At 42.6% G+C, this 27,633-nt stretch overlaps 2 protein-coding genes and 1 long non-coding RNA gene across 5 annotated transcripts in view; 2 read left to right on the top strand and 1 right to left on the bottom strand.

Moving 5' to 3' along the window:
• The window catches only part of LOC106587666 (fibroblast growth factor 7), a 42,865-nt gene extending 40,203 nt beyond the window's left edge, over positions 1-2,662 (top strand). Inside the window, exons 3-4 of the mRNA XM_014176250.2 lie at positions 1,827-1,933; positions 2,281-2,662. Coding sequence (XP_014031725.1) covers positions 1,827-1,933; positions 2,281-2,496 — 323 coding nt within the window. The 3' untranslated portion in view covers positions 2,497-2,662. The remainder of the gene's footprint in view (positions 1-1,826; positions 1,934-2,280) is intronic.
• On the bottom strand, positions 119-21,394 carry LOC106587634 (uncharacterized). Its single transcript, XR_006762232.1, has 10 exons — positions 20,463-21,394; positions 18,486-18,727; positions 18,307-18,350; positions 18,160-18,192; positions 16,336-16,427; positions 15,325-15,423; positions 14,722-14,823; positions 14,390-14,517; positions 13,630-13,725; positions 119-167 (listed from the first exon to the last, which is right to left on the bottom strand). It is a non-coding gene; the product is annotated as an uncharacterized lncRNA (long non-coding RNA).
• dtwd1 (DTW domain containing 1) lies at positions 20,652-27,173 on the top strand. 3 transcript variants are annotated; one of them, XM_014176201.2, is made up of 5 exons: positions 20,652-20,750; positions 23,535-23,847; positions 24,856-24,999; positions 25,250-25,571; positions 25,761-26,085. In XM_014176201.2, the coding sequence occupies exons 2-5, from the start codon at positions 23,557-23,559 to the stop codon at positions 25,988-25,990; spliced, it is 987 nt and encodes a 328-aa protein (XP_014031676.1). In that variant the 5' UTR covers positions 20,652-20,750; positions 23,535-23,556; the 3' UTR covers positions 25,991-26,085. The 3 variants fall into 3 exon arrangements, with proteins under 3 accessions (XP_014031676.1, XP_045564787.1, XP_045564788.1); XM_045708831.1 differs by lacking the exon at positions 20,652-20,750 and adding an exon at positions 26,174-27,173 and having other exon boundaries at positions 25,761-25,991; XM_045708832.1 differs by lacking the exon at positions 20,652-20,750 and adding an exon at positions 26,185-27,173 and having other exon boundaries at positions 25,761-26,002.
• Positions 27,174-27,633: the final 460 nt, after the last annotated feature.

The following is a 27,633-nucleotide window of genomic DNA, read 5'->3' as shown; positions in this document are numbered from 1 at the left end:
GAAAGAAGGGATACTGGCCTGTAGTTGTTGACATCGGAGGGATCGAGTGTAGGTTTTTTCAGAAGGGGTGCAACTCTCGCTCTCTTGAAGACGGAAGGGACGTAGCCAGCGGTCAAGGATGCGTTGATGAGCGAGGTGAGGTAGGGGAGAAGGTCTCCGGAAATGGTCTGGAGAAGAGAGGAGGGGATAGGGTCAAGTGGGCATGTTGTTGGGCGGCCGGCCGTCACAAGACGCGAGATTTCATCTGGAGAGAGAGGGGAGAAAGAGGTCAAAGCACAGGGTAGGGCAGTGTGAGCAGGACCAGCAGTGTCGTTTGACTTAGCAAACGAGGATCGGATGTCGTCAACCTTCTTTTCAAAATGGTTGACGAAGTCATCCGCAGAGAGGGAGGAGGGGGGGGAGGGGGAGGAGGATTCAGGAGGGAGGAGAAGGTAGCAAAGAGCTTCCTAGGGTTAGAGGCAGATGCTTGGAGTTTAGAGTGGTAGAAAGTGGCTTTAGCAGCAGAGACAGAAGAGGAAAATGTAGAGAGGAGGGAGTGAAAGGATGCCAGGTCCGCAGGGAGGCGAGTTTTCCTCCATTTCCGCTCGGCTGCCCGGAGCCCTGTTACTCCTGTTACTCCTGTAATAAAACATCAAACGTATGCATGTATAAAAAAAGAAAGTATTGTTATAGCTAGGCATCGATCTAGTATCTCAGGGAAATGAGCTGATTGCTGTAGCATCCAAACGAGTTCTTTGTGTAAATCCAGACATAAAAAAATTATGAATGTTTAGAAACGCGTGATTTTATGAGATTTGACAGATTGATAAATCTAGTCTACGATTCTAGTCAGTTGTTCGGTTTCACAGAGAAAGAGAGTGTTTTGTTTATCATATACTGTCTATAATATATTTAAATGCATATAAATTATTGTGATATGTAAAATTGACTTTAACAATTGAATAAGAGTTTAACAACATATTTGAATAGTTGTAAATAAATCACATCAACTTTATATCTGAGTATCCCGTGAGATATCTAAATGATGTTGTTAATCTCAGCGGTGCTCCATGGACGTAAAGCAAACCAACAAGCAAAAGACGTTTTTTTGGTCCTCTCCCACAGAGAGTGAGAGAGAGAGTTGAGACATAGGTCTGAAGACTAAGGCTGGGGTTGGGGCTGGGGCAGAGGTTGGGGCTGAGGATGGGGCTGGGGTGTAGCGTGCAAAGCGCAGGAGAGTAGGTTGTTTTCTCAGTCCCGGGGGAGCATGCCTCATCTGCCTCCCATATGTTGCGTGGCATGAAGCTGTGGTTTAGTAATGGCCACCCAGAGAAGAGACAGGAGGGCCTGCCTGGATATATCCAGAGACCAACCTAACCGCAGACTGATTAACCAGTAAGACCTCCTTCCTGTTAGATTAATGAAAATTAATACTAAGAAGAGGAGAGGAACGCTTGACTGGGATTGGCTATTAGGTCTCTATGGTCTCATACCTACTATCTGTCCTGACTGGGACTCTCTGATATTATATATATTTAGATACTGTGGTAGTCTCTTATATCAGTACTGTGATTGATAGGTATATATTGTGGGTATTGATATATTTGACAGTCTTCTGTAGTATTTAGATATTTGTCCTGTGATTGTTAGGTTTATAGGTACAGTATGTCCTCTGTGATTGTTGCTCAAAGGGTATATACAGTCCCTAGGGAAAGTCTACACACCAAAAATCATTTTTTAGATTTAATTTTAAGGCAGCAAAATCTGAAAACTGTGCAAGGAGTGTGTAGACTGTCACTCGGCACTGTATACTATATATATATATATCTGCCCTCTGTCTCCTGTAGGTATCCTGGAGGTCCGTACGGTGTCTGAGGGAGGAGTGTTAGCTATCAAAGGAGTGAAGAGTCAGTACTATATCTCCATGAACAGGACTGGCCTGCTGCAAGGCAAGGTAATTAACTAAACTACCTTCTCTCTGCTGGACAGGGTTGGAATGCACTGTACTGTACAGTGCCTTGTGTTTTAGGTTATTGTCCTGCTGAAAGATTAATTCATCTCCCAGTGTCTGGTGGAAATCAGACTGAATCAGGTTTTCTTTTAGGATTTTGCCCATTCTTAGCTCCATTCCATTTCTTTTTTTATCTTGAAAAACTCCTCAGCCCTTAACAATTACAAGCATACCCATAACATGATGCATATATAAATAGGAGAAACATAAGCACGTAAAAAAAGCATAAAATATTTATAACCCTCCTCACGCCTAATATCGTCCCATTTTGTGTCCTTATTTATTTACAGAAAATCTACAATGAGAACTGCAACTTCAAGGAGATTTTCCTAGAAAACTACTTCAACGCTTACTCGTCTGTTAAGTCGAGTAGAGACGGCAAAGAGATGTTCATTGCTCTGTCTCAAAAGGGCAGACCGCTGAGAGGGAAGAAGACCAGGAGGGAACACGTCGCCTCCCACTTCATTCCCATGAAATGCAGAGAGGAGGAGAGGACTGGCGTCTGAGAGAAGGAGACTGAAAAAGGAAGAGGTGACTGGAACCTGAGAGGAAGAGAGGACTGAAAGAGGAGAGGAGGAGAGGACTGAAAGAAGAGAGGACTGAAAGAAGAGAGGACTGAAAGAGGAGAGGACTGAAAGAGGAGGAGAAGACTGAAAGAGGAGGAGAAGACTGAAAGAGAGGACTGAGAGGAGGAGAGGACTGAAAGAGGAGGAGAAGACTGAAAGAGGAGGAGAAGACTGAAAGAGGAGGAGAAGACTGAAAGAGAGGACTGAAAGAGGAGGAGAGGAGAATAGAACTGAAAGAGGAGGAGAGCAGGAGAGGACTGAAAGAGGAGAGGAGAGAAATGGGGCTTTAAAGGAGGAGAAGAGAGGATGGGCCTGAGAGCTGAGAGGACAGAGAGCAGAGAGGACAGAAAGAGGAGGAAAGAAGGATAGGAGAGAGGACTGAGAGAGCAGAAAAGACTGAGAACAGAAAGGACTGAAGCTGTGACGTCTGGATGAAGAGACCCATGTTGGGATTTTGGACGTTGTGACAACTGAGCTGCAGATCTTTGTTGTATAATTTAATATAATCTAACTCCAGTCTGTACAGTATACCACTTCAGTCACGTCATATTAGCTGTCAAACACAGAAAAAAATACAACTACTCATCATTATCAACAACACCACTCTCCTGGCTTTTACAATGTAAATAGGTTCTGTAGTTACTTATCCCTTCATGAGCCAAGGTTAGTTTAAAACTGATGCACGGTCCTCCTCAGGAGTGCGAATGTTAAAGGTCCAATGCAGCTGTTCTGAGTAACAATTAAGTACCTTACTGTGATTGATTTCAATAAAAATGGTGAAAAAGAAACAACATTTGCTTCTTAGCAAAGAGCAAGTTTCTCAAGCAAGAATTTAGCTAGGACAGTATGTGGTCTGTGTGGGGAGGGGAAAACTGAAAACTATCTGTTATTGGCAGAGAGATTTGAAACTCTCTTATTAGTGATGTCAACAGGCAGGCCAAAACTCCATCCCACCAAAACAGGCTGAAATGTCATGCAGTTTTCTCAAACAGCTCTTACACTAAAAGGGAATTATCATGATTTTCAAAAGTTCACAGTATTATTCTAACCTCTCTGTGTGGAAATATATATAAAAAAAAACAGGTAGTGGTCAATAATACTAACAATATCCTTGATATGGATGAAGTCAAGCACTCTGTTTCAGCATACATAATGGTTGTTTTGGGATAAACGTAATACAGGGAAAGGAATTAGAAAAGGGATGTTTGAGAACATTTATAATAAAACTGTTCCTACTGACTGAATTCTCCAGGCAATGTCAAAACATAATGTCAAAGTAAGCTGATCAGTCACTTACTTTACTCAAGAAAAGTATTATTATTGATAATAGTTGTACTATTATACTAGCTTTACTTCCCTTATTATAATGGGTAATAGTGTAATGAATATAGGAGAAGTAATAAAATACAGTTGGTATTTACCTGGAATTTGCAAAAACAAACAGCTGGTTATAATTTCTATTATTATGGGTGGTTTGAGCCCTGAATGCTGATTGTCTGAGAAACGTGGTATATCACCGGTATGACAAAACATGTACTTTTACTGCTCTAATTCCATTGGTAACCAGTTTATAATAGCAATAAGGCACCTCAGGTTTGTGGTATATGGCCAATATACCACGGCTGAGGGCTGTATCCGGGCACTCTGTGTTGCTTCATGCATAACAGCCCTTAGCCGTGGTCATATACCACACCCCCTCGGGCCTTATTGCTTCATTATAAACTACTTAATCAATCAAGAAAATTGGAAACGATGTGATATCAAATGGTCCCTATTGTAGTGCTCCATGTTTCATTTCATCCCAAACATTCTAAGAGCTAGTAACTGAGTAATAATTATTTGTTTCCATGTTATGTTTAAGAGCTAGTAACTGAGTAATAATTATTTGTTTCCATGTTATGTTTAAGAGCTAGTAACTGAGTAATGATAATTTGTTTCCATGTAATGTAAGTAAATAGCAGGTAGAAAGCAGACTGTAAAATAAAGTGTAACTAAACATAGTATAATAAGAAAACAGTACAATATACATATTAACAGGTATGAACTGTCAGCAGAGAACAACCAAAGCAAAAACTCAGTTGGCTTGACGTTGGATCAATGTAAAGACAGACAGCAAGCTGGACTTATATATATATCATATATATATATATATATATATATATATATATATATATATATATATATATATATCTATATATATATATTAACACCCCACACACACACACACACACACACACACACACACACACACACACACACACACACACACACAGTATACTGATAAATATATATGTACGAACTAAAATACATATGTAATTACATGTGACAGCTGCTCATTGACTCCCGATTAATTTACTAAGGTTTGATAATGACTGTGTACCAAATGGCACTGTATTTCCTACATATATAAAATAATGTACTTTGTGGGATAAATAAAGTATTTTTAATGTAATAAAAAGTAGTGCACTATGTAGGGAATAGGGTGCCATGTGGGACGCAGATTTAACAATGCAAGAGTGTAACGCTGCTGATGCTGATGAAGTTAGGAATGATATCTGGATTAAAGTACAGAGAGACCAGAACACACAGCGTGTTAAATGTGTATGTTATACTGTATGCCTTGATCTTCCTCCACTATAATTAAATCACTTGTTAGCGTTGATCTCTGTTATGCACCTGACGTGTTAAATGGTATTTTTTTTTAACTTTGAGATGAGGTATGTATCCTAACTAGCACCCTATTCTATATATAGTGCACTACTTTTGACTGGAGCCCTATGGGCCCTGGTTAAAAGTAGTGCACTACTCAGAAAATAGGGTGCCATTTGGGACATATACAGGCTTTTTTTCTGTTGAGACATTCCATGTTCTGCCAGATACCATAATGCTTTACTAAGGTATTGTTGGTGTCACTAAGGAATTTAAGTTAACTGCAGCAACATACCAGAGGCTTCATTTAACCACTTCATTCCTTTAATCTCTTCTGTTTTTGGATGTTCCTGAAGCACATCACACATACCGTACTCATCTCACTACCTACAGGAAGGCCTTTTAAATAACGTTTCACTCTGTCTGCACAGTTACAACTAAACTGCAAAATCTCCATACTGGCCTATAACGTTTGTGTTATTATCTATTGTTGTAAGTTATTATTTGTGTTATTTATATAAAAACCAAATATGAGTTATTATGGGGTGTTTGGAGTGTAAATTATTTATTTTTTAAGATGTGTTTTGCTGCGGCATCTTTGGGGACATAAACCATGCCCTCATTCTGCCACTACCCATAATCCTCGCTGGCCAGGAGCGTGAGCAGAGGGTTCGGTTTGAACCAGAGAAACAACAACCTGCCAACAACACATTCGAGGAACAGCAAAATACAAGACATTCTAGGAATAACTGAACAGCAAAATACAAGACATTCTAGGAATAACTGAACAGCAAAATACAAGACATTCTAGGAATAACTGAACAGCAAAATTCAAGACATTCTAGGAATAACTGAACAGCAAAATACAAGACATTCTAGGAATAACTCGGCAGGAATATCAAAAGGATCCGCTGTGCTGCTGTCATATGGATAATAAACCAGCAAATATCTGACAACTTAAGTGTTTTTTATTTTAAACACAGACACTGATATACAGAATGGCATAGGGTTCCACCATCATACTGTGTTCTATAACCGCGATGCTAATGACCCTGTTAAAATCTGGAATATGGTTCTCGGTAAAGATGGAACAGATCATGACGAGAGGTGGGGAGTGTGTTATGTACCTCCATTGAAATTGATTTGCAAAGTTGGATCAAAATTAGTGTCATACTGCCAAAGATGTGATGGTAGGAAGATTTGATTTTAAAATTGAGCATTAATCAATGCCTCATGTACCATAATGTTTTATACCTTATATCATACAACAACAGCATACAGTATTATTGGATTGTGGGTTTACCGGTTAAACCCTGACAAGAGACAAGTATCCCTGCCTGGTGATCCTCTAAGATATTGTAGGATCTTACAGCATCTTCTAGGATCTCGAAAGATATTTTCAGGATGTGAGCTTGGCTGGGAGATGGTGAGTCAAGCCCCCTACAGATCCATATATCATTCTAACAACACCTTCCATTAGTCTCTTAATACTGACGGCCTAAAACAACATCCTGCAGTTTATCACAGTTTAAAGGTCTGCTGCAGGTCTGCTGCAGGTCTGCTGCAGGTCTGGGTCCTTCAGACTGCTGACGTTAATAAAACGCTCTGTCTCACTGCGGTGGAGTTCTCTCCAGAGATGTTAACCAGACTAGTTCCCATCTTATATGACTAAAGGACTAGATAATCAAATCTGCTGTCCTTTGTCCCAACAATATTAAAAACACATTGGGAAGATACAAATGGGAAAAGTTTAATTTAGATAAGGGTCCAGCAGGGAGATGCACGAGACACATGAATGACATTATTCCTTGTCTGATAAGGTACATCAGAATAACAGTCCTGGATACATCTCTTAATTTGATGCAGTGGCGGATAAAAATATGTCAACACACAGACCACATGTTGTAATAACTCCCTCATAAATGTATATTGTATTGAGTGAAATCTGAGAGCTGTCAGATTGAGGGGAGAGTGTATTGGCAGGCGGTCACACGCACACTATACCCACACACCCTACACACCCTACACACGGGCACACACACACATATAGGCAGATAGATGAGAGCTTTACCTTCTGTTGGGGTTCACATCTGGCTCTGAGCAGCTCTGACAGATGAAGAGTCAAGTTGAGAGAGCAAACCCCCGAATAAGGTTGACCCAAACAAAGTCTGAGCAAGGTGAAAGCTTCTGCCAAGTCACGCAAAGTTAGTCTTAGCAGATAATTTGTAACATGTTCAAAATGTAAACACATTTCTAACTCAATGCTGTGGATTCCCAACAGGCTGTGGAGGAGACTACAGCCAACAGGAGCTAATTGGGTTGTAGAGAAGAGAGCTGGGTCTGCTAAGAACATAGAGGAAAGAGGAGAGAGCTGGCTAGGCCTGCTAGGAGCATAGAGGAGAGAGGAGAGAGCTGGCTAGGCCTGCTAGGAACATAGAGGAAAGAGGAGAGAGCTGGCTAGGCCTGCTAGGAACATAGAGGAAAGAGGAGAGAGCTGGCTAGGCTGACTAGGAGCATAGAGGAGAGAGGAGAGAGCTGGTTAAGCCTGCTAGGAACATAGAGGAGCGAGGAGAGAGCTGGCTAGGACTGCTAGGAACATAGAGGAAAGAGGAGAGAGCTGGCTAGGCCTGCTAGGAACATAGAGGAAAGAGGAGAGAGCTGGCTAGGCCTGCTAGGAGCATAGAGGAGAGAGCTGGCTAGGCCTGCTAGGAGCACAGAGGAGAGAGGAGAGAGCTGGTTAAGCCTGCTAGGAACACAGAGGAGAGAGGAGAGAGCTGGCTAGGCCTGCTAGGAACATAGAGGAAAGAGGAGAGAGCTGGCTAGGCTGACTAGGAGCATAGAGGAGAGAGGAGAGAGCTGGTTAAGCCTGCTAGGAACATAGAGGAGCGAGGAGAGAGCTGGCTAGGACTGCTAGGAACACAGAGGAGAGAGGAGCGAGCTGGCTAGGCCTGCTAGGAACACAGAGGAGCGAGCTGGCTAGGCCTGCTAGGAGCACAGAGGAGAGAGGAGAGAGCTGGCTAGGCCTGCTAGGAGCATAGAGGAGAGAGCTGGCTAGGCCTGCTAGGAGCATAGAGGAGAGATGAGAGAGTTGGCTAGGCCTGCTAGGAACACAGAGGAGAGAGGAGAGAGCTGGCTAGGCTGACTAGGAGCATAGAGGAGAGAGCTGGCTAGGCCTGCTAGGAGCATAGAGGAGAGAGCTGGCTAGGCCTGCTAGGAGCACAGAGGAGAGAGGAGAGAGCTGGTTAAGCCTGCTAGGAACACAGAGGAGAGAGGAGAGAGCTGGCTAGGCCTGCTAGGAACATAGAGGAAAGAGGAGAGAGCTGGCTAGGCTGACTAGGAGCATAGAGGAGAGAGGAGAGAGCTGGTTAAGCCTGCTAGGAACATAGAGGAGCGAGGAGAGAGCTGGCTAGGACTGCTAGGAACACAGAGGAGAGAGGAGCGAGCTGGCTAGGCCTGCTAGGAACACAGAGGAGCGAGCTGGCTAGGCCTGCTAGGAGCACAGAGGAGAGAGGAGAGAGCTGGCTAGGCCTGCTAGGAACACAGAGGAGAGAGGAGAGAGCTGGCTAGGCCTGCTAGGAGCATAGAGGAGAGAGAGCTAGCAAGGCCTGCTATAAACAGAGGACAGAGAGCTAGCAAGGCTTGCTAGAAACATAGAGGAGAGAGATAACTGGAGGTTAGGCTTGCTGGTTAGGAAAATAAAGGAGAGAGGAGACTATATCGTCCCTCTAATCACACTGACATCAATGCAAATGTATTCGAAAATCTAATCAAACATTTAATGAGAGGCCATGTGCTCATGTTGAGCAACATTTCTATAGGCTATGCAATTGCATGAGAAAACAGAGTTTTGATGGCCTCTATTAGAAATCTGATCCCATCAGCTTTCTAAAGGCTAGGCCTACTATATTTATTTCTCAGCTTTCCTAATATTAAGCATATTGCTTCTCTTTACAACAGGAGTATAGCCTACCTGGCTGGCATGAAAATGACCCACAGGAAAAGTGTCCTCCATTCACTATTTAATTGCATTGAGACAGGTGCATGATAATGTCCATTCTAAATTGAAACAAATATCACAAATATATTATTTAGTAAATGTAAAAACAATATTAAATTAAGAATAGTGTAATGGGTGACAATATCACTTGTGAATGATATATTATCAATAGTAAATGATGCCCAGCTTGTGAGCAGTAAGGCAAGAAACACGTCATACCTTTTTTTGTGACTTTATTAAATCATGGTTGCACACCTCATGTAGCCTAGTCCATAGGCCTATATTTTTTGATAAGGTTAGTGTCTCAACTAATGTGGGCAAATAACTTCTTACAATTAAGCACATTAATCCGCTTTACAACCAGTGTAGAGCCTAACTGGCATACATAGGTGGCGCGTGAGTTTCAAGTTTGGGGAAGGTACATTTTGCCATAAAAATGCACCTTTATAATGAAGAATTACAGCATAATCGCATTTGCGGTCACTTTTGAGAATGGTGTTTTTTTCCGCTAAATGATTGCATTTTGGAACATTTGCGCTTATATCCTACTGCCGTGTGCGCATTGCTGCACTTATAATGTGAAGAAATAGCCTAATAGTTTATCAACATTTTAAGCTAAACGTTACAAACTGTTGCATCATTGCTTTTAAAAGGTCTTTTGATGCTAGTGGTTGTATTAATTTGGGATCTATCGCATCCCACAACTGTCTCAGACTATGTTTGCAATATTTATTTCTCACACTGTGTCACGTCCTGACCAGTAATAGGGGTTATTTGTTATTGTAGTTTGGTCAGGACGTGGCAGGGGGTATTTGTTTTATATGGTTTGGGGGTTATGTGTATGTAGAGGGGTATTGTATTTATGTGTTCCGGGGTTTTTGGTATATGTTCTAGTGTTGGTGTTCTAGGTTTTTCTAGTTTGTGTATTTCTTTGTTGGCCTGGTGTGGCTCTCAATCAGGAACAGCTGTACATCGTTGTTCCTGATTGAGAGTCATATTTAGGGAGCTTGTTTTCACCTGTCTGATTGTGGGTAGTTGTATTTGCACTGCTGTTTGTTTAGCCTGCAAATCTGTTAGCTGTCGGTCTGTGTCTTGTTTTTCCGTTACTCACTTTAAATAATACAATTTAAGTATGAGTATTCACGTGACACACTGAAGGACAAGTTGAAAAATTGAATAGGTCAACTTTTGTACTATGGGGAATAGTAGATTGACATAGGCTAGTGCTTTTGCTGTTCATTAGGCCTATTCATCTTGTTGGCAGACAAAAAGTAAATGTGGACAGTTCTTCCAACATCTTCAATATGCGCTTAGGACGCGCAGTTGTGCACCAGATGTGTCCGTCTTCACTTGTAGCCTGTGAAAAGGACCCGATCACGTGACGTGCATTGGCTAATAAGAATTTAGTTATCTGAGAGAGCCATGTGAGTGAGGTGCTTCGGAGCACGCAGTCGGGAGAAGGGAATTATATTCAGTCCAAGGGCACAACATCCACTGGCCGCAAATGGAATGATTTTTTTAGGGGGCTTTACGGCCACACAAATGGGATGCCACTGGGAAATTCGAGGCATGATCAAGTGCTTGTCAAATTGTGAATGAGAGTGATGAAGTGTGTTCAGCCTGCGCAAAAAACAAGCAGAGCTCATGCCTTTCATGCAACTTTTTTCATATCATCATTAGAGTCACATCATACAGCCTTAGAATGTATTAAAAATATAAACATACAGCCCAACATTTGTATCACAACTAATGTTGCATAAATAACTCTAAATGAAGCATATAGGAGGACCTGTTTCTTTGTTAACTGGTCAACACAGAATAGCTGGATGTGCGCACTCCCTCCAATCATCAGGAGAAAATATAATTTATATTTTATTCAGTTAAATTCAATTGCATTCTTCATACTATAAAATAATTCCACGGAATTCTAAGCAAACATGTCTGCTTAATATTTTTGTACCTTCTTTTTTACTAAGCAAGTCAGTTAAGAACAAATTCTTATTTACAATGGCGGCCTACACCGGCCAAACCCGGACGACGCTGGTGTCGCGACTTCCGCCGAAGTCGGTTCCTCTCCTTGCTCGGGCGGCGTTCGATGTCACCGGTCTTCTAGCCATCGCCGATCCACCTTTCATTTCCCATTTGTTTTGTCTTGTTTTCCCACACACCTGGTTCACATTTCCCTCATTACTTGTCGTGTATTTAACCCTCGGTTCCCCCCCATGTCTGTGTGTGAAATTGTTTGTTGTAAGTGCTTGTGCACATTGTGACTGGTGCACGATGGGTTTTGTACCCAAATTTTGTTATTCTGGATGCCGTTGGTTTTGATCATTAAACTGCTCTGGTTATTACCCAGTTCTGCTCTCCTGTGTCTGACTTCCCTGCCACCAGTTACGCACCCCTTATAGCTGGACCAATTGTGCGCCGCTCTATGGGACTCCCAATCACGGCCGGTTGTGATAGAGCCTGGATTCGAACCAGGATGTCTGTACTGACGCCTCTAGCACTGAGATGCAGTGCCTTAGACCGCTGCGCCACTCGGTAGCCCAATGAAGTAGTGTAGCCCACAACCATATGGCATAGCCAAATCGGGGCCTAACATAAGGACTCAGAGTATGCTATTATGTTCTTCTGAAATAGACTGCATTTTCTTCATGTTTCTTTAGACCTAAAATAAATATATAATGGAAGACAGACACAGTGGAAATTACAAACTTCAGAAACCTTTTCAAAACCTAAAATACACTACAAGTTTTAAATGTCCTGCATTGCAGGAAAGTTCTCCTTCAACAGGGTGATCAAATTAAGATCCTACATCTGTAGGGAGTCAAACATGTATCCCAAACATTCCAAGACATTCTCCTGACCTTTTGCTTGGCTGTATAAATAGAAACCATACAAATATTAAGTGTAGTCCAGTCTCCTTTATTCCAGTTTGTTGTATATTATGTTTGTCCTGTGGTCTGCAACCAAAAGGCCTAAAGAACATCACCAAAACAAGATGGAACCTGAGACAGGCAGAACAGTAGCCTGACTGGTCTCAACACCATGTATGGTCCTCTATTATTCAACAATACTGTGAACTTGGATAATGAAAAGAATAACCCTCAGTCAGTCTGAAACAGGTCATTAGGTTTAGTCTAAACCCAAATGGCAGCAAATTCCCTATGTAGTGCACTACTTTTGACCACCGAGTTAGAGTGGCATGAACGCTGGTGATGAGTGGAATCAGCTACAGTAACATCAGCATCAGTGTTGCACAGCAGCAAACTCTCCACTTGTTAAAGTAATGTGAGGAACGATCTACTACGATCCAGAGACACACTTTAAGCACAGCGGACGGCAGTAGGCCCTGCATGCATTTGTGGCGAAGCAGGAACAAATGAGACAACATGTGTGCTTAATGCCAACAGCATGTGTGGAGGGAAGGGTAGGGGTGAGAGGGGAAACGAGGAGGGTGTAGGGGGTTCCAGGGGGAGACTCGGGGGAGACCCAGGAAGGCCCTGGCAGCAGCTGAACTTGATACATTTGAACCTTGTTTCCCCCGGAGAGTCTGGAGTGTTTGGAAGCTTAGCACGGAACCCCCAGAACACCACAACACTTTCAAACAGCACTAACATTACACACTCTCCTGTCTAGTGACAAATCTAAACCACAGAGAGATAATCAGTTACACACACTGTATAAATCCATGGCTGAGAGTTATGAGCACAAGCTACAAACCAAGATCAACAGAATATTGTGAGAATATAAGTGAATGAATTTCATAGCCTACTTTCTGGTAAGTATTCAGTTATGTCCCTCCTCTAAATCTGTCCACAGTCCAGTGATGGTTTGTTGTGTGCCAACACTCAGCGAGGCCACGGCACCACAGTCAGGATGACTGGACAGTTTAACGTTTAACTATCAAGTCATGCCTTCACTACATCACAGCGTTATGTGACAGGTCAGTAGACGTAAACCCTCAGTGAATCTGAAACAGGTCAGTAGACGTAAACCCTCAGTGAATCTGAAACAGGCCAGTAGACGTAAACCCTCAGTGAATCTGAAACAGGTCAGTAGACGTAAACCCTCAGTGAATCTGAAACAGGCCAGTAGACGTAAACCCTCAGTGAATCTGAAACAGGTCAGTAGACGTAAACCCTCAGTGAATCTGAAACAGGTCAGTAGACGTAAACCCTCAGTGAATCTGAAACAGGTCAGTAGACGTAAACCCTCAGTGAATCTGAAACAGGTCAGTAGACGTAAACGCCTCAGTGAATCTGAAACAGGTCAGTAGACGTAAACCCTCAGTGAATCTGAAACAGGTCAGTAGACGTAAACCCTCAGTGAATCTGAAACAGGTCAGTAGACGTAAACCCTCAGTGAATCTGAAACAGGTCAGTAGACGTAAACCCTCAGTGAATCTGAAACAGGTCAGGTCTTACCACATGCTGACTCTCCATGGCTCTTCCCGGACGTGTCTACAGGATCCAGCCAGCCCAGGTTCCTGCTCTGCCATGACAACAGGGTGAGCTTCACACCTAACAGAGACACAGGAGACAGACAAACTATTTTTAAACACTAACTGGATGTTGTTCTTATCAAAGGACGACCCAAGACACCAGTCTGTCTCTGCTACCGAACGGCAAGCGATACCGGTGTTGTTGGTCTGGAACCAACAACACCCTGAACAGCTTCTACCCCCAAGCCATAAGACTGCTAAATAGTTAACATAGCTACCCGGACTATCTGCATTGACCCTTTTTGCACTAACTCTTTTGACTCATCACATACGCTGCTGCTACTGTTTATCATCTATCCTGTTGCGTAGTCACTTTACCACTACCTGCATGTACATATCTACCTAAATTATATCATACCCCTGCACACCGACTCAGTACTGGTACCCTGTGTATATAGCCAAGTTATCATTACTCATTGTGTATTTATTCCTTGTGTTACAATTTTTTTCTAAAATGTTTCTATTGTTCTCTCTGCATTGTTGAGAAGGGCCCGTATGTAAGCATTTCACTGTTAGTCTACACCTGTTGTTTACCAAGCATGTGACAAATACATTTTGATTTGATCTTTGTTGTTCTTTGTTGTTTAGAAAGCCTGTAATGCATTGAGATGTTAAACCGCTCTCTAAACACAGCGTGATGTGGTTGCACGCCATGATCACCAGTCCCAAACAATAACACTAACCTGACACCCAGAGGGAGATGAGGTCAGTCAGGTCTGTCTTGAAGTCATGGCCTAGACGTTCCATGGACTATGGGGAACGCTCCGTAGAAAGCTGCGTAGACCGCCTGGGCCAGGCAGTCTGCATACACCTGGAACACAGTCCTTACTGTAACTGGTGCACCTGCCTTGTCTTGCACAAACACTCACTTGTCTTTTCTTCAAGTAAGTTACAAGCAGTGATTTCACAGACAGCAGCTGTTTTTGAAGAAGGTTCTACTTGCAATGACTGATAGCTTAATGCTCTGAATGTAAGTTTCTCTGGATAACAGTGTTCGTTAAATATACATAAGTACCTTAAAGAGCTTGTCCTTCAGGTCCATCTGAACGGTCATCAGCAGAGAGACAAAGGCTCCAGAGAGCCGATCAAACAACTGGCTCTCCTCCTCCACATTAGGCTGGGAGGATATTGACACACAATTCCACACTGTAAGGTACTGCAGGCTACCTAACCTGACAGCATCCAACAACTGTCAGAACATATTCTAAAATAAATGTAGGCACAGAGCCATACATTTCATCATTTACTCAACTCTATCAGGAAGTATTACGTACAATATTTTGATATTTCAATAGTTCTATTGCGCATACGCTTTCTATTGTGCATACGCTTTCTATTGTGCATACGCGTGTAAGACTGCCTCTGCTTAATACTGAGTATATCATAACTGAGTTTGTGAAATCTGGCAGAAACCTTAAGATAAGATCATTTTCACTGCACGCATTTCCTCTAAATCACATTCATCTATAAATACTATATTACCAGTGATGGATGTACTGTACAGGCTGGAGTAAAAGACTAGTCTCCCCCATCATCTGCATCATATTAATATATGTATCAAAGTTACATGTCTTGGTTGCATTGATAAAGCGCATCACAAAGGTTGGAGTGAAGTCACCTTAAATCTGTGGAGGAAGAACCACCAGAATGTGTCTTTGAGAACAGCCAAGGACAGATCACACAGAAAGAACGGCCTCCAGATCTTCAGGAAGCCTGGCTGCAGTAAAGAATCATACACACACAGCAGGATTAATGATGATTAGCCTAACCCCAATGAGACGGAATTGTCCTGTTATGTACACAGCAATTAAATGGTAATTACATAATTGCTCAATAATTATTCTTTAGTATTTTGATAACTCAGTGAAACAGCCACCATGACCTTACTGTTGGTAGGTAGTTACCAATTGTGACGGTAAATACCAGCTGACACAGGAGTGTTAAATAAAGCATTACAGATAACTAGCTAATCTCTAATCTACTTTTCAATGAATACCAATCCACCCTGCCGTTAAAGACTGCCACACAGCAGCAGAGCTACAGTACATGTGTGAGAGATTAATCATGTGTGTTTGGAATGCAGTCGAATCCGATCGCATGCACCGAGAGCGGGAGAGGGCCACATTCAATACACATGTGCTTGACGTGCATGCGAAGTCTGCATGCGATCCCTTTCTCTTTTTCCTAAAAGCTGTGACAGCTCAGGTATCTGTGAGACCTGACATACCATAACAAGTCTGCTCTCCATCACCCGGACCGGCCACATCTGGCTTTCAGTGCGATGGATGGATATTAGTGTTTGTGGTTATAAATAAGACCTAACCCAGCGCTGGTTTACTCTGCCTTTCATTTGTCTCTCCGTTTCTGTATAGTGCACTACTTTTGACCAGAGCCCTATGGGAAACTACGGGCCCTGGTTAAAAGTAGTGCACTATATAGGGAATAGGGTACCATTTAGGATGTAGCCTGGGACTGTTAATACTACAGGACTTTAATAGGAGCCTGGCTGCTTCTTAGATTAACGTGATTGGTTGCAGAGCTGCCACAGTATTCCCCTGTGATGAGGGAGAGCAGAACTCTGGTCTGGTACACATACACACAGAGTAGATATAAGATTGCAGGTACGTACATTAAAGCCTTGGGCCTCAGACGCTGTAAGGCATCAGGATGTCCTGGGATGTCAGTGTCCTCGACTGCATCAAACCCTGGGTAGTCATAGTCCTGGAGAAACACAACTCAGTTTAACTAAGTAAACACCAGAGAGATACAGTATCTCACAGAAGTGAGTACACCCCTCACATTTTTGTAAATATTTGAGTATATCTTTTCATGTGACACTGAAGAAATTACACTTTGCTACAATAAGTACTGAGTGTACAGCTTGTATAACTGTAAATTTGCTGTCCCCTCAAAATAACACAACACATAGCCATTAATGTCTAAACCGCTGGCAACAAAAGTGAGTACACCCCTAAGTGAAAATATCCAAATTGGGCCCAAAGTGTCAATATTTTGTGTGGCCACCATCATTTTCCAGCACTGCCTTAACCCTCTTGGGCATTGAGTTCACCAGAGCTTCACAGGTTGCCACTGGAGTCCTCTTCCACTCCTCCATGACGACATCACAGAGCTGGTGGATGTTAGAGACCTTGCACTCCTCCACCTTCCGTTTGAGGATGCCCCACAGATGCTCAATAGGGTTTAGGTCTGGAGACGTGCTTGGCCAGTCCATCACCTTTACCCTCAGCTTCTTTAACAAGGCAGTGGTCGTCTTGGAGATGTGTTTGGGGTCCTTATCATGTTGGAATACTGCCCTGCGGCACAGTCTCCGAAGGGAGGGGATCATGCTCTGCTTCAGTATGTCACAGTACATGTTGGCATTCATGGTTCCCTCAATGAACTGTAGCTCCCCAGTGCCGGCAGCACTCATGCAGCCCCAGACCATGACACTCCCACCACCATGCTTGACTGTAGGCAAGACACACTTGTCTTTGTACTCCTCACCTGGTTGCCGCCACACACGCTTGACACCATCTGAACCCAATAAGTTTCTTGGTCTCATCAGACCACAGGACATGGGTCCAGTAATCCATGTCCTTAGTCTGCTTGTCTTAGCAAAACTGTTGCGGGCTTTCTTGTGCATCATTTTTAGAAGAGGCTTCCTTCTGGGACGACAGCCATGCAGACCAATTTGATGCAGTGTGCGGCGTATGGTCTGAGCACTGACAGGCTGACCCCCCACCCCTTCAACCTCTGCAGCAATGCTGGCAGCACTCATACGTCTATTTCCCAAAGACAACCTCTGGATATGACGCTGAGCACGTGCACTCAACTTCTTTGGTCGACCATGGCGAGGCCTGTTCTGAGTGGAACCTGTCCTGTTAAACTGCTGTATGGTCTTGGCCACCGTGCTGCAGCTCAGTTTCAGAGTCTTGGCAATTTTCTTATAGCCCAGGCCATCTTTATGTAGAGCAACAATTATTATTTTCAGATCCTCAGAGAGTTCTTTGCCATGAGGTGCCATGTTGAACTTCCAGTGACCAGTCAGTATGAGGGAGTGTGAGAGCGATGACACCAAATTTAACACACCTGCTCCCCATTCACACCTGAGACCTTGTAACACTAACGAGTCACATGACACCGGGGAGGGAAAATGGCTAATTGGGCCCAATTTGGACATTTTCACTTAGGGGTGTACTCACTTTTGTTGCCAGCGGTTTAGACATTAATGGCTGTGTGTTGTGTTATTTTGAGGGGACAGCAAATGTACACTGTTATACAAGCTGTACATTCACTACTTTACATTGTAGCAGAGTGTTATTTCTTCAGTGTTGTCACATGAAAAGATATACTCAAATATTTACAAAAATGTGAGGGGTGTACTCACTTTTGTGAGATACTGTATGTCCCTCATGGTGTAAAGAGCCATAAACAGACAAGACAACAGACTCACCTTGATGTCCAAGCTCCGTGACACTGCCTCACTCTGGAATTAAACAGTCAACGTTGTTGTAAATCAGAATCATCCTATTTAATGATCAAATCTAATACAAATAATTATAACTGCAACTCTGCAATTTCACTGTCTGAAAATCATTACCTGCTCTTTCATGATTCGATGTGCTCTTTGCACATACATTTTATCTGAGAAAGAAACATTGAGATAATGGCAACGGTATCACCACTTCACAGCAGCCCTATGTTTCAATGATCTGGGTTAGAAATACACAATTTGGTCTGATGGTGAATTTGAGAGCTGTGGGTAGTGTAGCTACTTACATTTATTCATATCATCAAACACTGACTCCGCATTCTTGTTTTTGCTCTGTTCTTGTGACATTATGGATGCATGTAGTTTTATCTTGGAATATAGCTCCTCTATGCTCTTGGAGAAGGACATGGTGACCTCCACTGGGAACGGCACGTTTACTTTAAAGTAGTCATAGTAGTCTGAGATGACTGTAATGTTTGAAGTGGGATGATATCTCTATATTCTCCTCAAACGCAACGGGCCAGTCAACCTACAGAAAATGTTGAGAGACCGTTTCAGTATCATGATGTAGGACTATTTGTTACATGTGAGTATTTATGTTGATTATTATCATGTTGTTATCCATCTCAAAAACCTACACTACCAGTCAAAGGTTTTAGAACACCTATACTCATTCAAGGGTTTTTCTTTATTTTTACTATTTTCTACATGTTAGAATATTAGTGAAGACATAACAACTATGAAATAACACATATAGAATCATGTAGTATATAAATATATTTTATATTTGAGATTCTTCAAATAGCCCTCTGCCTTGATGCAGCTTTGCACACTCTTGGCGTTCTCTAAAACATCTTCATGAGGTAGTCACCTGGAATGCATTTCTTAAAAGTTCATTTGTGGAATTTTTTTCCTTCTTAATGCGTTTTAGCCAATCAGTTGTGTTGTGACAAGGTAGGGGTGGTATACAGAAGATAGCCTTATTTTGGTAATTGACCAAGTCCATATTATGAACTGCTCAAATATGCAAAGAGAAACAACAGACCATCATTACTTTAAGACATGAAAGTCAGTCAATACGGAAAATGTCAAGAACTTTGAAAGTTTCTTCAAGCGCAGTCGCAAAAACCATCAGGCGCTATGATGAAACTGGCTCTCATGAGGACCGCCACAGGAAAGGAAGACCCAGAGTTACCTCTGCTGCAGAGGATAAGTTCATTAGAGTTACCAGCCTCAGAAATTGCAGCCCAAATAAATGCTTCACAGAGTTCAAGTAACAGACACATCTCAACATCAACTGTTCAGATGAGACTGTGTTAATCAGGCCTTCAGGGTCGAATTCCTGCAAAGAAACCACTACTAAAGGACACCAATAAGAAGAGACTTGCTTGGGCCAAGAAACATGAGCAATGGACATTAGACCAGTGGAAATGTGTCCTTTGGTCTGGAGTCCAAATTTGAGATTTTTGGTACCAACCGCCATATCTTTGTGAGACGTGATGTGGGTGAACGGATGATCTCCGCATGTGTATTTCCCACCGTAAAGCATGGAGGAAGAGGTGTGATGGTGTGGGGGTGCTTTGCTGGTGACACTGTCTGTGATTTATTTAGAATTCAAGGCACACTTAACCAGCATAGCTACCACAGCATTCTGCAGCGATATGCCACCCTATCTGGTTTGGGCTTAGTGGGACTATCATTTGTTTTTCAACAGGACAATGACCCAACACACCTCCAGGCTGTGTAAGAGCTATTTTACCAAGAAGGTGAGTGATGGAGTGCCGCATCAGATGACCTGGCCTCCACAATCACCCAACCTCAACCCAATTGAGATGGTTTGGGATGAGTCGGACTGCAGAGTGAAGGAAAAGCAGCCAACAAGTGCTCAGCATATGTGGGAACTCCTTCAAATAGGGTAGCTATTTGAAGAATCTCAAATATAAAATATATTTTGGGGTACTACATGATTCCATATGTGTTATTTCATAGTTTTGATGTCTTCACTATTATTCAACAATGTAGAAAATAGTCAAAATTAAGAAAAACCCTTGAATGAGTAGGTGTTCTAAAACTTTTGACCGGTAGTGTATACAATTATCAAGAGAATTCTTACAGCTTAACATATGGGAGAAAACAAAATTGTCTACACTATGTAATCTTGCCTGGACTGTGCTAGGAACTACTGGTTAACGTTAGCTAACGTCAAATTAACACATTGGCAGCAGTATCTAATAAATAACCATTGTTTATAAGGCTTTTCTTACCAGTCCCTGATTCCGAACAAACTTTTCAAACGTGCTCAGGATTTCTTCATCGTCCTCTGGGTCTTGTTGTTTAGTCATGTTTTGTCTCTGACCCTCCAAAGATGCTCAGCCCTGGCTGTAAAAATATTACGCATGTGTTCCGTTGCTAGGTAACAGCTCTCATTAACATTCGCGCTGCTAACTTCTTCCGGTTGATACTTCCGGCGTAGAACGAGTCCATGCTTGCTCCGCTTCAGAGTACATCGACAATTGCTCTAAATCAATTGGATCGGGTCTCATTTTTAACAGGTAACGTTAATGAATTGTGAAATGGGATTTATGTCTTCCACGGTTAGATAAAAACATTCCTTGTATCGCTATATGAACGTGTTTATAGCCTCAAGCTAATTTAGCTAGCTATCATTATCTGCAACAAGATTCTAGCTAACTAAGTTAGCACAATGGGTTAGGTATAAAACTCTTTGCTTTCACACTGCAGTCCTGACATTACCGTTCTCCTAGCAACGGGATATTATGCCCGGCATTCCCCTTGTAAAGACATGCTAAACTTTGGTAATATATTTTAAAAAATGGCACTCTGGTGCAGTACAACCAAATACTTTTATAACTAAACCAAGATAGACCACAGCCTGTCGTTTCCAATCGGAACAAATTAGTCAGAGTGGGCAGAGCCAAGCACGAGCTAGCGAGATTATATTAGCCCGTTCTAGCAATAATATGCATATTTCCGTTAGGAACTTCCTACTCTGAAGTGTGCAATAACTAAATTCACCTTTGCGCTCCTTCTAAACCACGCAATTTTGTACAACTTTGGCAAAGGTTAAAGTCTACAAAACGCAGTCCACTCTGTTCATAACATATTCTAGTTTTGGTTACAGAAAACTGTCCTGAGATCAAATATTTCATCAATGAGAAATTTGCACAATATCGGCCAAAATCCATCTTCTTCCACTGGGCTTCCTCTTACTACCATACTTGGTAGTGAGTGGAAACGCCAAGCGGAGGTTTCACATTTATACATCCGGTGAAATATCTGTCTCATTGTTCTGTGGTACAACTTTTTTTCACAGCATTGCAACGACCTCTGAATAAATGTATGGATAATTTGATAATTTAAATATTGTATTGTTTATACCAGCATGTATTTTGAAAGTTTAAACAGATACTGGTATGTTAAGCTATTGTGTAGGCTATATTTAAAGAAATACACTTTTAATAAAATACAAATAATGTTATTGAAATTATTCAATAGATTCTGCAAAACTTAAATGGGTCTCTTGTGCTGGGCAACGGGTTTAATACAGAGTACTGGTGACTCCTTACTTCAGCCACTCCTATCTCTGCAACGCAATACACTGTATGTGGGATTAAAAAAATATATATAATTATTTCACCTTTATTTAACCAGGTAGGCTAGTTGAGAACAAGTTGTCATTTACAACTGCGACCTGGCCAAGATAAAGCAAAGCAGTATGACACAGACAACAACACAGAGTTACACATGGAGTAAACAATAAACAAGTCAATGACACAGTAGGGAAAAAAAGTCTATATACTGTGTGTGCAAAAGGCATGAGGAGGTAGGCAATAAATAGGCCATAGTAGCGAATAATTACAATTTAGCAGATTAACACTGGAGTGATAAATGAGCAGATGATGATGTGCAAGTAGAAATACTGGTGTGCAAAAGAGCAGAAAAGTAAAATAAAAACAGTATGGGGATGAGGTAGGTAGATTGGGTGGGCAATTTACAGATGGACTATGTACAGCTGCAGCGATCGGTTAGCAGCTCAGGTAGCTGATGTTTAAAGTTGTTGCTCAAGCCAAGACAGACAGATAGAAAGGGAGGCAGACAGGCTGAGTTGAGAGATGAATGTGAAAGAATCCGAATTTATCAGTATATTTTCTACTGTTTTTATTTGTCGGCTTTATGTATTTTAACTTAGTTGATAATGGAAGTTCTAGGCCAACGGCTGCATCGGCCATCGCTGAGCTCCATGCGATCATTTAAGCTATTTAACCACCAATGATCAGTGTATAAATGTGTCCATATGTCAGAGACTGGTGCTGATTAACATTAAGAATGTTTTAATTAACCACGAGACAATGATTGAGAAACCAAAAAATGTTATTGTTGAAATTAAACTATTCCATGAAAATGTGCATATGAAAATCATAACTGGCACGCAGATCGGTAGAAGAAATGATATGCTCCCCAAACTTGAAACTCGTGTGACGCCTATGAAGTCTTTATAAAATAATTGCCTTCATGTTTCTATGGTTGGGTTTTCAAGCAATGTAAGACATGCCTCACAATGTGGTCAAACATTCGGGTTTCAAACAATTAAGTATGTTTTAAAAATGCATACTGCCTCCAGCTCACATTGTAAAGTGGTGGGTGATGCACTGATAGCCTGTCTACCATTGTTTTTTCTCCTGGTCAATTTGGCCGGCAACAATTTTATCTGCATAAAAAAAAGAACGGCCAAAAGCAATTACCAGCTAAAGGAAACCCTGGTAGAGGCCCTACTGAGTATTTCCCAGCCCACGTTAGTGGAGACAACTTTTTAGACCTTTCTCTCTACAAGCCAATATATATCCCATGTACTGTCTATTACAGTATATTGCATTGGGCGTTAGAGGGGGCGGAGAACGAAGTGCTGCTGGGTATGTATTACACAGTCCCACTCCAAAACTAACCATATTTGGTTAGTAGGGAACCGACTGAGTATTTCCCACCCCACTTTAGCTGAGATGGGTAGAAAAGTTCTCTCAATAGACCAATATTCTCAACATACCTGTGTCAACATTGTATTTTTTCATTATTGGTATTAATGTATTTAAAACCATATATATATTTTTTTGAAATTACTCATTGCATTTTCTTGTGACAATAGAAGGGACCATTGATTTAAAATTCTATATCTTTTGAATGAGTTATCCACATTGCAATGTTTTGAAATGCAGGCTTTTGACTTATTTGTTGTGACTTGCTTAGTAGCGAGCCAACTACTTAGCTAACTGGTATAACTACGTCCCAGGCTGTGCACCTGATGTTTTGTTTGTTGTCAGCCACCTCCAGTCAGACAGCAGGATGTCCAGTTTGGACGTGCTAGCCAGTCCCGGCGGCGTGGACGTGTCCTCCTCTCCCAAATCACCACTGGCTAAAAGCCAACATCCTGACAAGGACTCCAAACCAGTAACCAAACAGAACCCTGCCTCCCCTCCCCTCCATGGTCTGAAGCTGGCTCCCCACAGGGAGCTGGAGCAGGCGCAGCAGAGAGGCAGGCTGAAGTGTTCTAGCTGCGGAGGCTCCCGGATGTTCTTCTGCTACACCTGCTGCTCTTTAGTGGGCGTCAGCCAGCAGGAAATCCCCTCCGTCAAGGTCAGGGAAAGATCTGGAGCGCTGTTCTCCTTATTGGCCCTATTAAACATAACACACACAGGCTTGTAGTGGCCAGTCTGATTGGTTTTATTAAAGCACACAGGCTTGTAGTGGCCAGTCTGATTGGTTTTATTAAAGCACACAGGCTTGTAGTGGCCAGTCTGATGGGTTTTATTAAAGCACACAGGCTTGTAGTGGCCAGTCTGATTGGTTTTATTAAAGCACACAGGCTTGTAGTGGCCAGTCTGATGGGTTTTATTAAAGCACACAGGCTTGTAGTGGCCAGTCTGATTGGTTTTATTAAAGCACACAGGCTTGTAGTGGCCAGTCTGATGGGTTTTATTAAAGCACACAGGCTTGTAGTGGCCAGTCTGATTGGTTTTATTAAAGCACACAGGCTTGTAGTGGCCAGTCTGATTGGTTTTATTAAAGCACACAGGCTTGTAGTGGCCAGTCTGATTGGTTTTATTAAAGCACACAGGCTTGTAGTGGCCAGTCTGATTGGTTTTATTAAAGCACACAGGCTTGTAGTGGCCAGTCTGATGGGTTTTATTAAAGCACACAGGCTTGTAGTGGCCAGTCTGATTGGTTTTATTAAAGCACACAGGCTTGTAGTGGCCAGTCTGATGGGTTTTATTAAAGCACACAGGCTTGTAGTGGCCAGTCTGATTGGTTTTATTTAAGCACACAGGCTTGTAGTGGCCAGTCTGATGGGTTTTATTAAAGCACTAGCCTGCAGATATGGGGTGTCAGAGATAGTACAACTTACGGTGCCACACACACTAGATTGAAGTGTACTTCGGTTCTGGTGCAGATGCAGGCTTTTGTTACAGCCCATCATGAAAGAACACACCTGATTCAACTAATGATCAAGCTTATGGTGTAGGTATAGATACACGTTTGAGACAATTCACAGTACATGTGGTGACTGTTTGTATTGGTAATACCTGACCTGTAATTGATGAACATGGTTGGTCACACTGTAAACTTCCTCTAACTTGTTTGCAGCTCCCTATAAAGATTGACATCATCAAGCATCCCAGTGAGGTTGATGGGAAGAGCACAGCCATACACGCCAAGATCCTCGCCCCTGATGATGTCACCATCTACACCTACCCCTGCATACCTGAGTATGAAGATGACACAGACAAAGTTAGTCAGCTTTTCCTCATATGAACAACTATTCAGAGAACAATGTGAGCCTGATTAACTAACAAACAGTTTGTCTACCACATCATATACATAAAAATGTGTCATTCTAACGTAACCTGATTAGATAATATTAATACCATTTGTATTATGTTGACTTGAAATGACTGTGACAAGTATTGTGTGTGTGTGTGTGTGTGTGTGTGTGTGTGTGTGTGTGTGTGTGTGTGTGTGTGTGCGTGCGCATGTTTAGGTAGTGCTGGTGTTCCCTGGTCCTGGATCAGTTTCAGTGGAGGAGATGACATGGAGATTACAGAACCTGGCTGACATGAAATCAGCTGCCTCCCCAGATGAGGAACCGTCCCCAAAGAGGCCCAGAGCCGAGGAGCCGCCAGGGGCCACACAGCAGGCTGAGGGACAGACATCAGGAGCCACACACACAGAAGAGAGGGGAGGGGAAGCAGGGATAGAGGGCCAGACTGAGACACCAGGGGCCTGTCCCCTCCAGAGAGTGGTGTTTATCGATAGCACATGGAACCAGACCACCAGAATCATCACAGATGAGAGGCTACAGGGTAATTATGATAGATATAGCATTGATGTAGCTTAAAGTGCTGTACATTACATGGGGGAACTACTTTATTACCTAGTTAATAGCCTACAACTAGAGCCCAGAGTTTTTCCTGGTCGGGTCACAACGTGAATAGGAAAAACTCCTGGCCCTGATAATGACTGATGGACTGTTCTTTTCTCTGTCCCTGCAGCGTTGCTCCGTGTGGAGCTGAAGACCAGGAAGACGTGTTTCTGGCGCCATCAGAAAGGTTCTCCAGACACCTATCTGGCAACCATAGAGGCTGTCTACTACTTCCTCAAGGACTACCAGGAGCTGTGTCTGAGACAGGAGTACACAGGACAGTACGACAACCTGATGTACTTCTACTGTTACCTACACACACTGATCAACAAGGCTAAGACAACCGCTGGGAGACGCTGAGGCTGCAGGGAGGAGAGAGAGGCCAAAACTACCGCTGGGAGACGCTGAGACTGCAGGGAAGAGAGAGAGGCCAAAACTACCGCTGGGAACGCTGAGGCTGCAGGGAAGAGAGGAAATACCGCTGGGAGACGCTAGACTGCAGGGAGGAGAGAGAGGCCAAAACTACCGCTGGGAGACGCTGAGGCTGCAGGGAGGAGAGAGAGGCCAAAACTACCGCTGGGAGACGCTGAGACTGCAGGGAGGAGAGAGAGGCCAAAACTACCGCTGGGAGACGCTGAGGCTGCAGGGAGGAGAGAGGCCAAAACTACCGCTGGGAGATGCTGAGAGACACACAATCACCACCAAGGCCTCCAAAAATAGCTGACAAACTGTCTTACTAACCAGTTTTTCATCCAGCCTTTTCATACGAGTAAAGTACGTCACTCACCTGCCAGTCAGGTAACCTTGTCATCTTAGTTTTGCTCTTGCACTTTGAGTTTTTTGATTTTGGAATTTGGCAAAAGATTTGGCGCGCTCCACATAGAGATATAATATAAATGTTGTAACTTTCCAAATGTCGATAAAACAAAATACGCTATACAAGGCAGTGGCGACCCATCATTCAGGGCAGGTGGCTTGCCGGTCTCCCCCCTTATGCCGTAGTTTGTACATCTCAATTGTCAGTAGAAACCACATTTGTTTAAGCAAGTCAGCCATGTTTTTTTAAAAGGCAGTAAATGAAGCTGAAAGAAGTGTTTCCCTGCCAGACAAGGCTCTGCTGATAGCCAGGTGTAGCTTGTTATGGGACAGCTTTATGTCGGCCCTAACAGGTTGTGGGCACCGCTTGTCACCGTTATAGTGCTATTAATGTATTGTGTTGTGTAGTGACTTTGCTGGCATGCATCCCACTTTTTATTCTCACCAAGATTTACATGCTAAAATCGCTGAGACAAGGTAGGATCTTTTTGTGTCTAAAATGTCTAATGCAAGAAATGGCGGTGGAAACGCTTTTCTACACTAATATTGAGATAGACATCATACATCTAAGTAAATTTAAGTCACACGATGACATTTTGTGTGGTCCTCCCACTACGACTTAGGCTACAGATTAAATATGTTAACTTTACAGGGTGGTGAAGGTACAAGGTGATGAGCTTGATGTGCCTTTCCAATAAATATCCAGGGTCTTATTCTGGTGACATGATGATCGATGCTTTGTTGCTGTTTTGACAAATAAAGAATCTCGCTCTTTGTCCATAGTAATCTCATGTCGGCTGTAGCTACACTATCTGCCAGTCCATAGTAATCTCATGTCGGCTGTAGCTACACTGTATCTGCCAGTCCATAGTAATCTCATGTCGGCTGTAGCTACACTGTATCTGCCAGTCCATAGTAATCTCATGTCGGCTGTAGCTACACTGTATCTGCCAGTCCATAGTAATCTCATGTCGGCTGTAGCTACACTGTATCTGCCAGTCCATAGTAATCTCATGTCGGCTGTAGCTACACTGTATCTGCCAGTCCATAGTAATCTCATGTCGGCTGGTGCTACACTGTATCTGCCAGTCCATAGTAATCTCATGTCGGCTGGTGCTACACTGTATCTGCCAGTCCATAGTAATCTCATGTCGGCTGGTGCTACACTGTATCTGCCAGTCCATAGT

This window comes from Salmo salar, chromosome ssa26 (assembly GCF_905237065.1).
Source record: "Salmo salar chromosome ssa26, Ssal_v3.1, whole genome shotgun sequence".
NCBI classification, from domain to species: domain Eukaryota; kingdom Metazoa; phylum Chordata; class Actinopteri; order Salmoniformes; family Salmonidae; genus Salmo; species Salmo salar.
The sequence above is the reverse complement of the archived record's forward strand: the minus strand, read 5'-3'. Positions and strand labels throughout refer to the sequence as shown.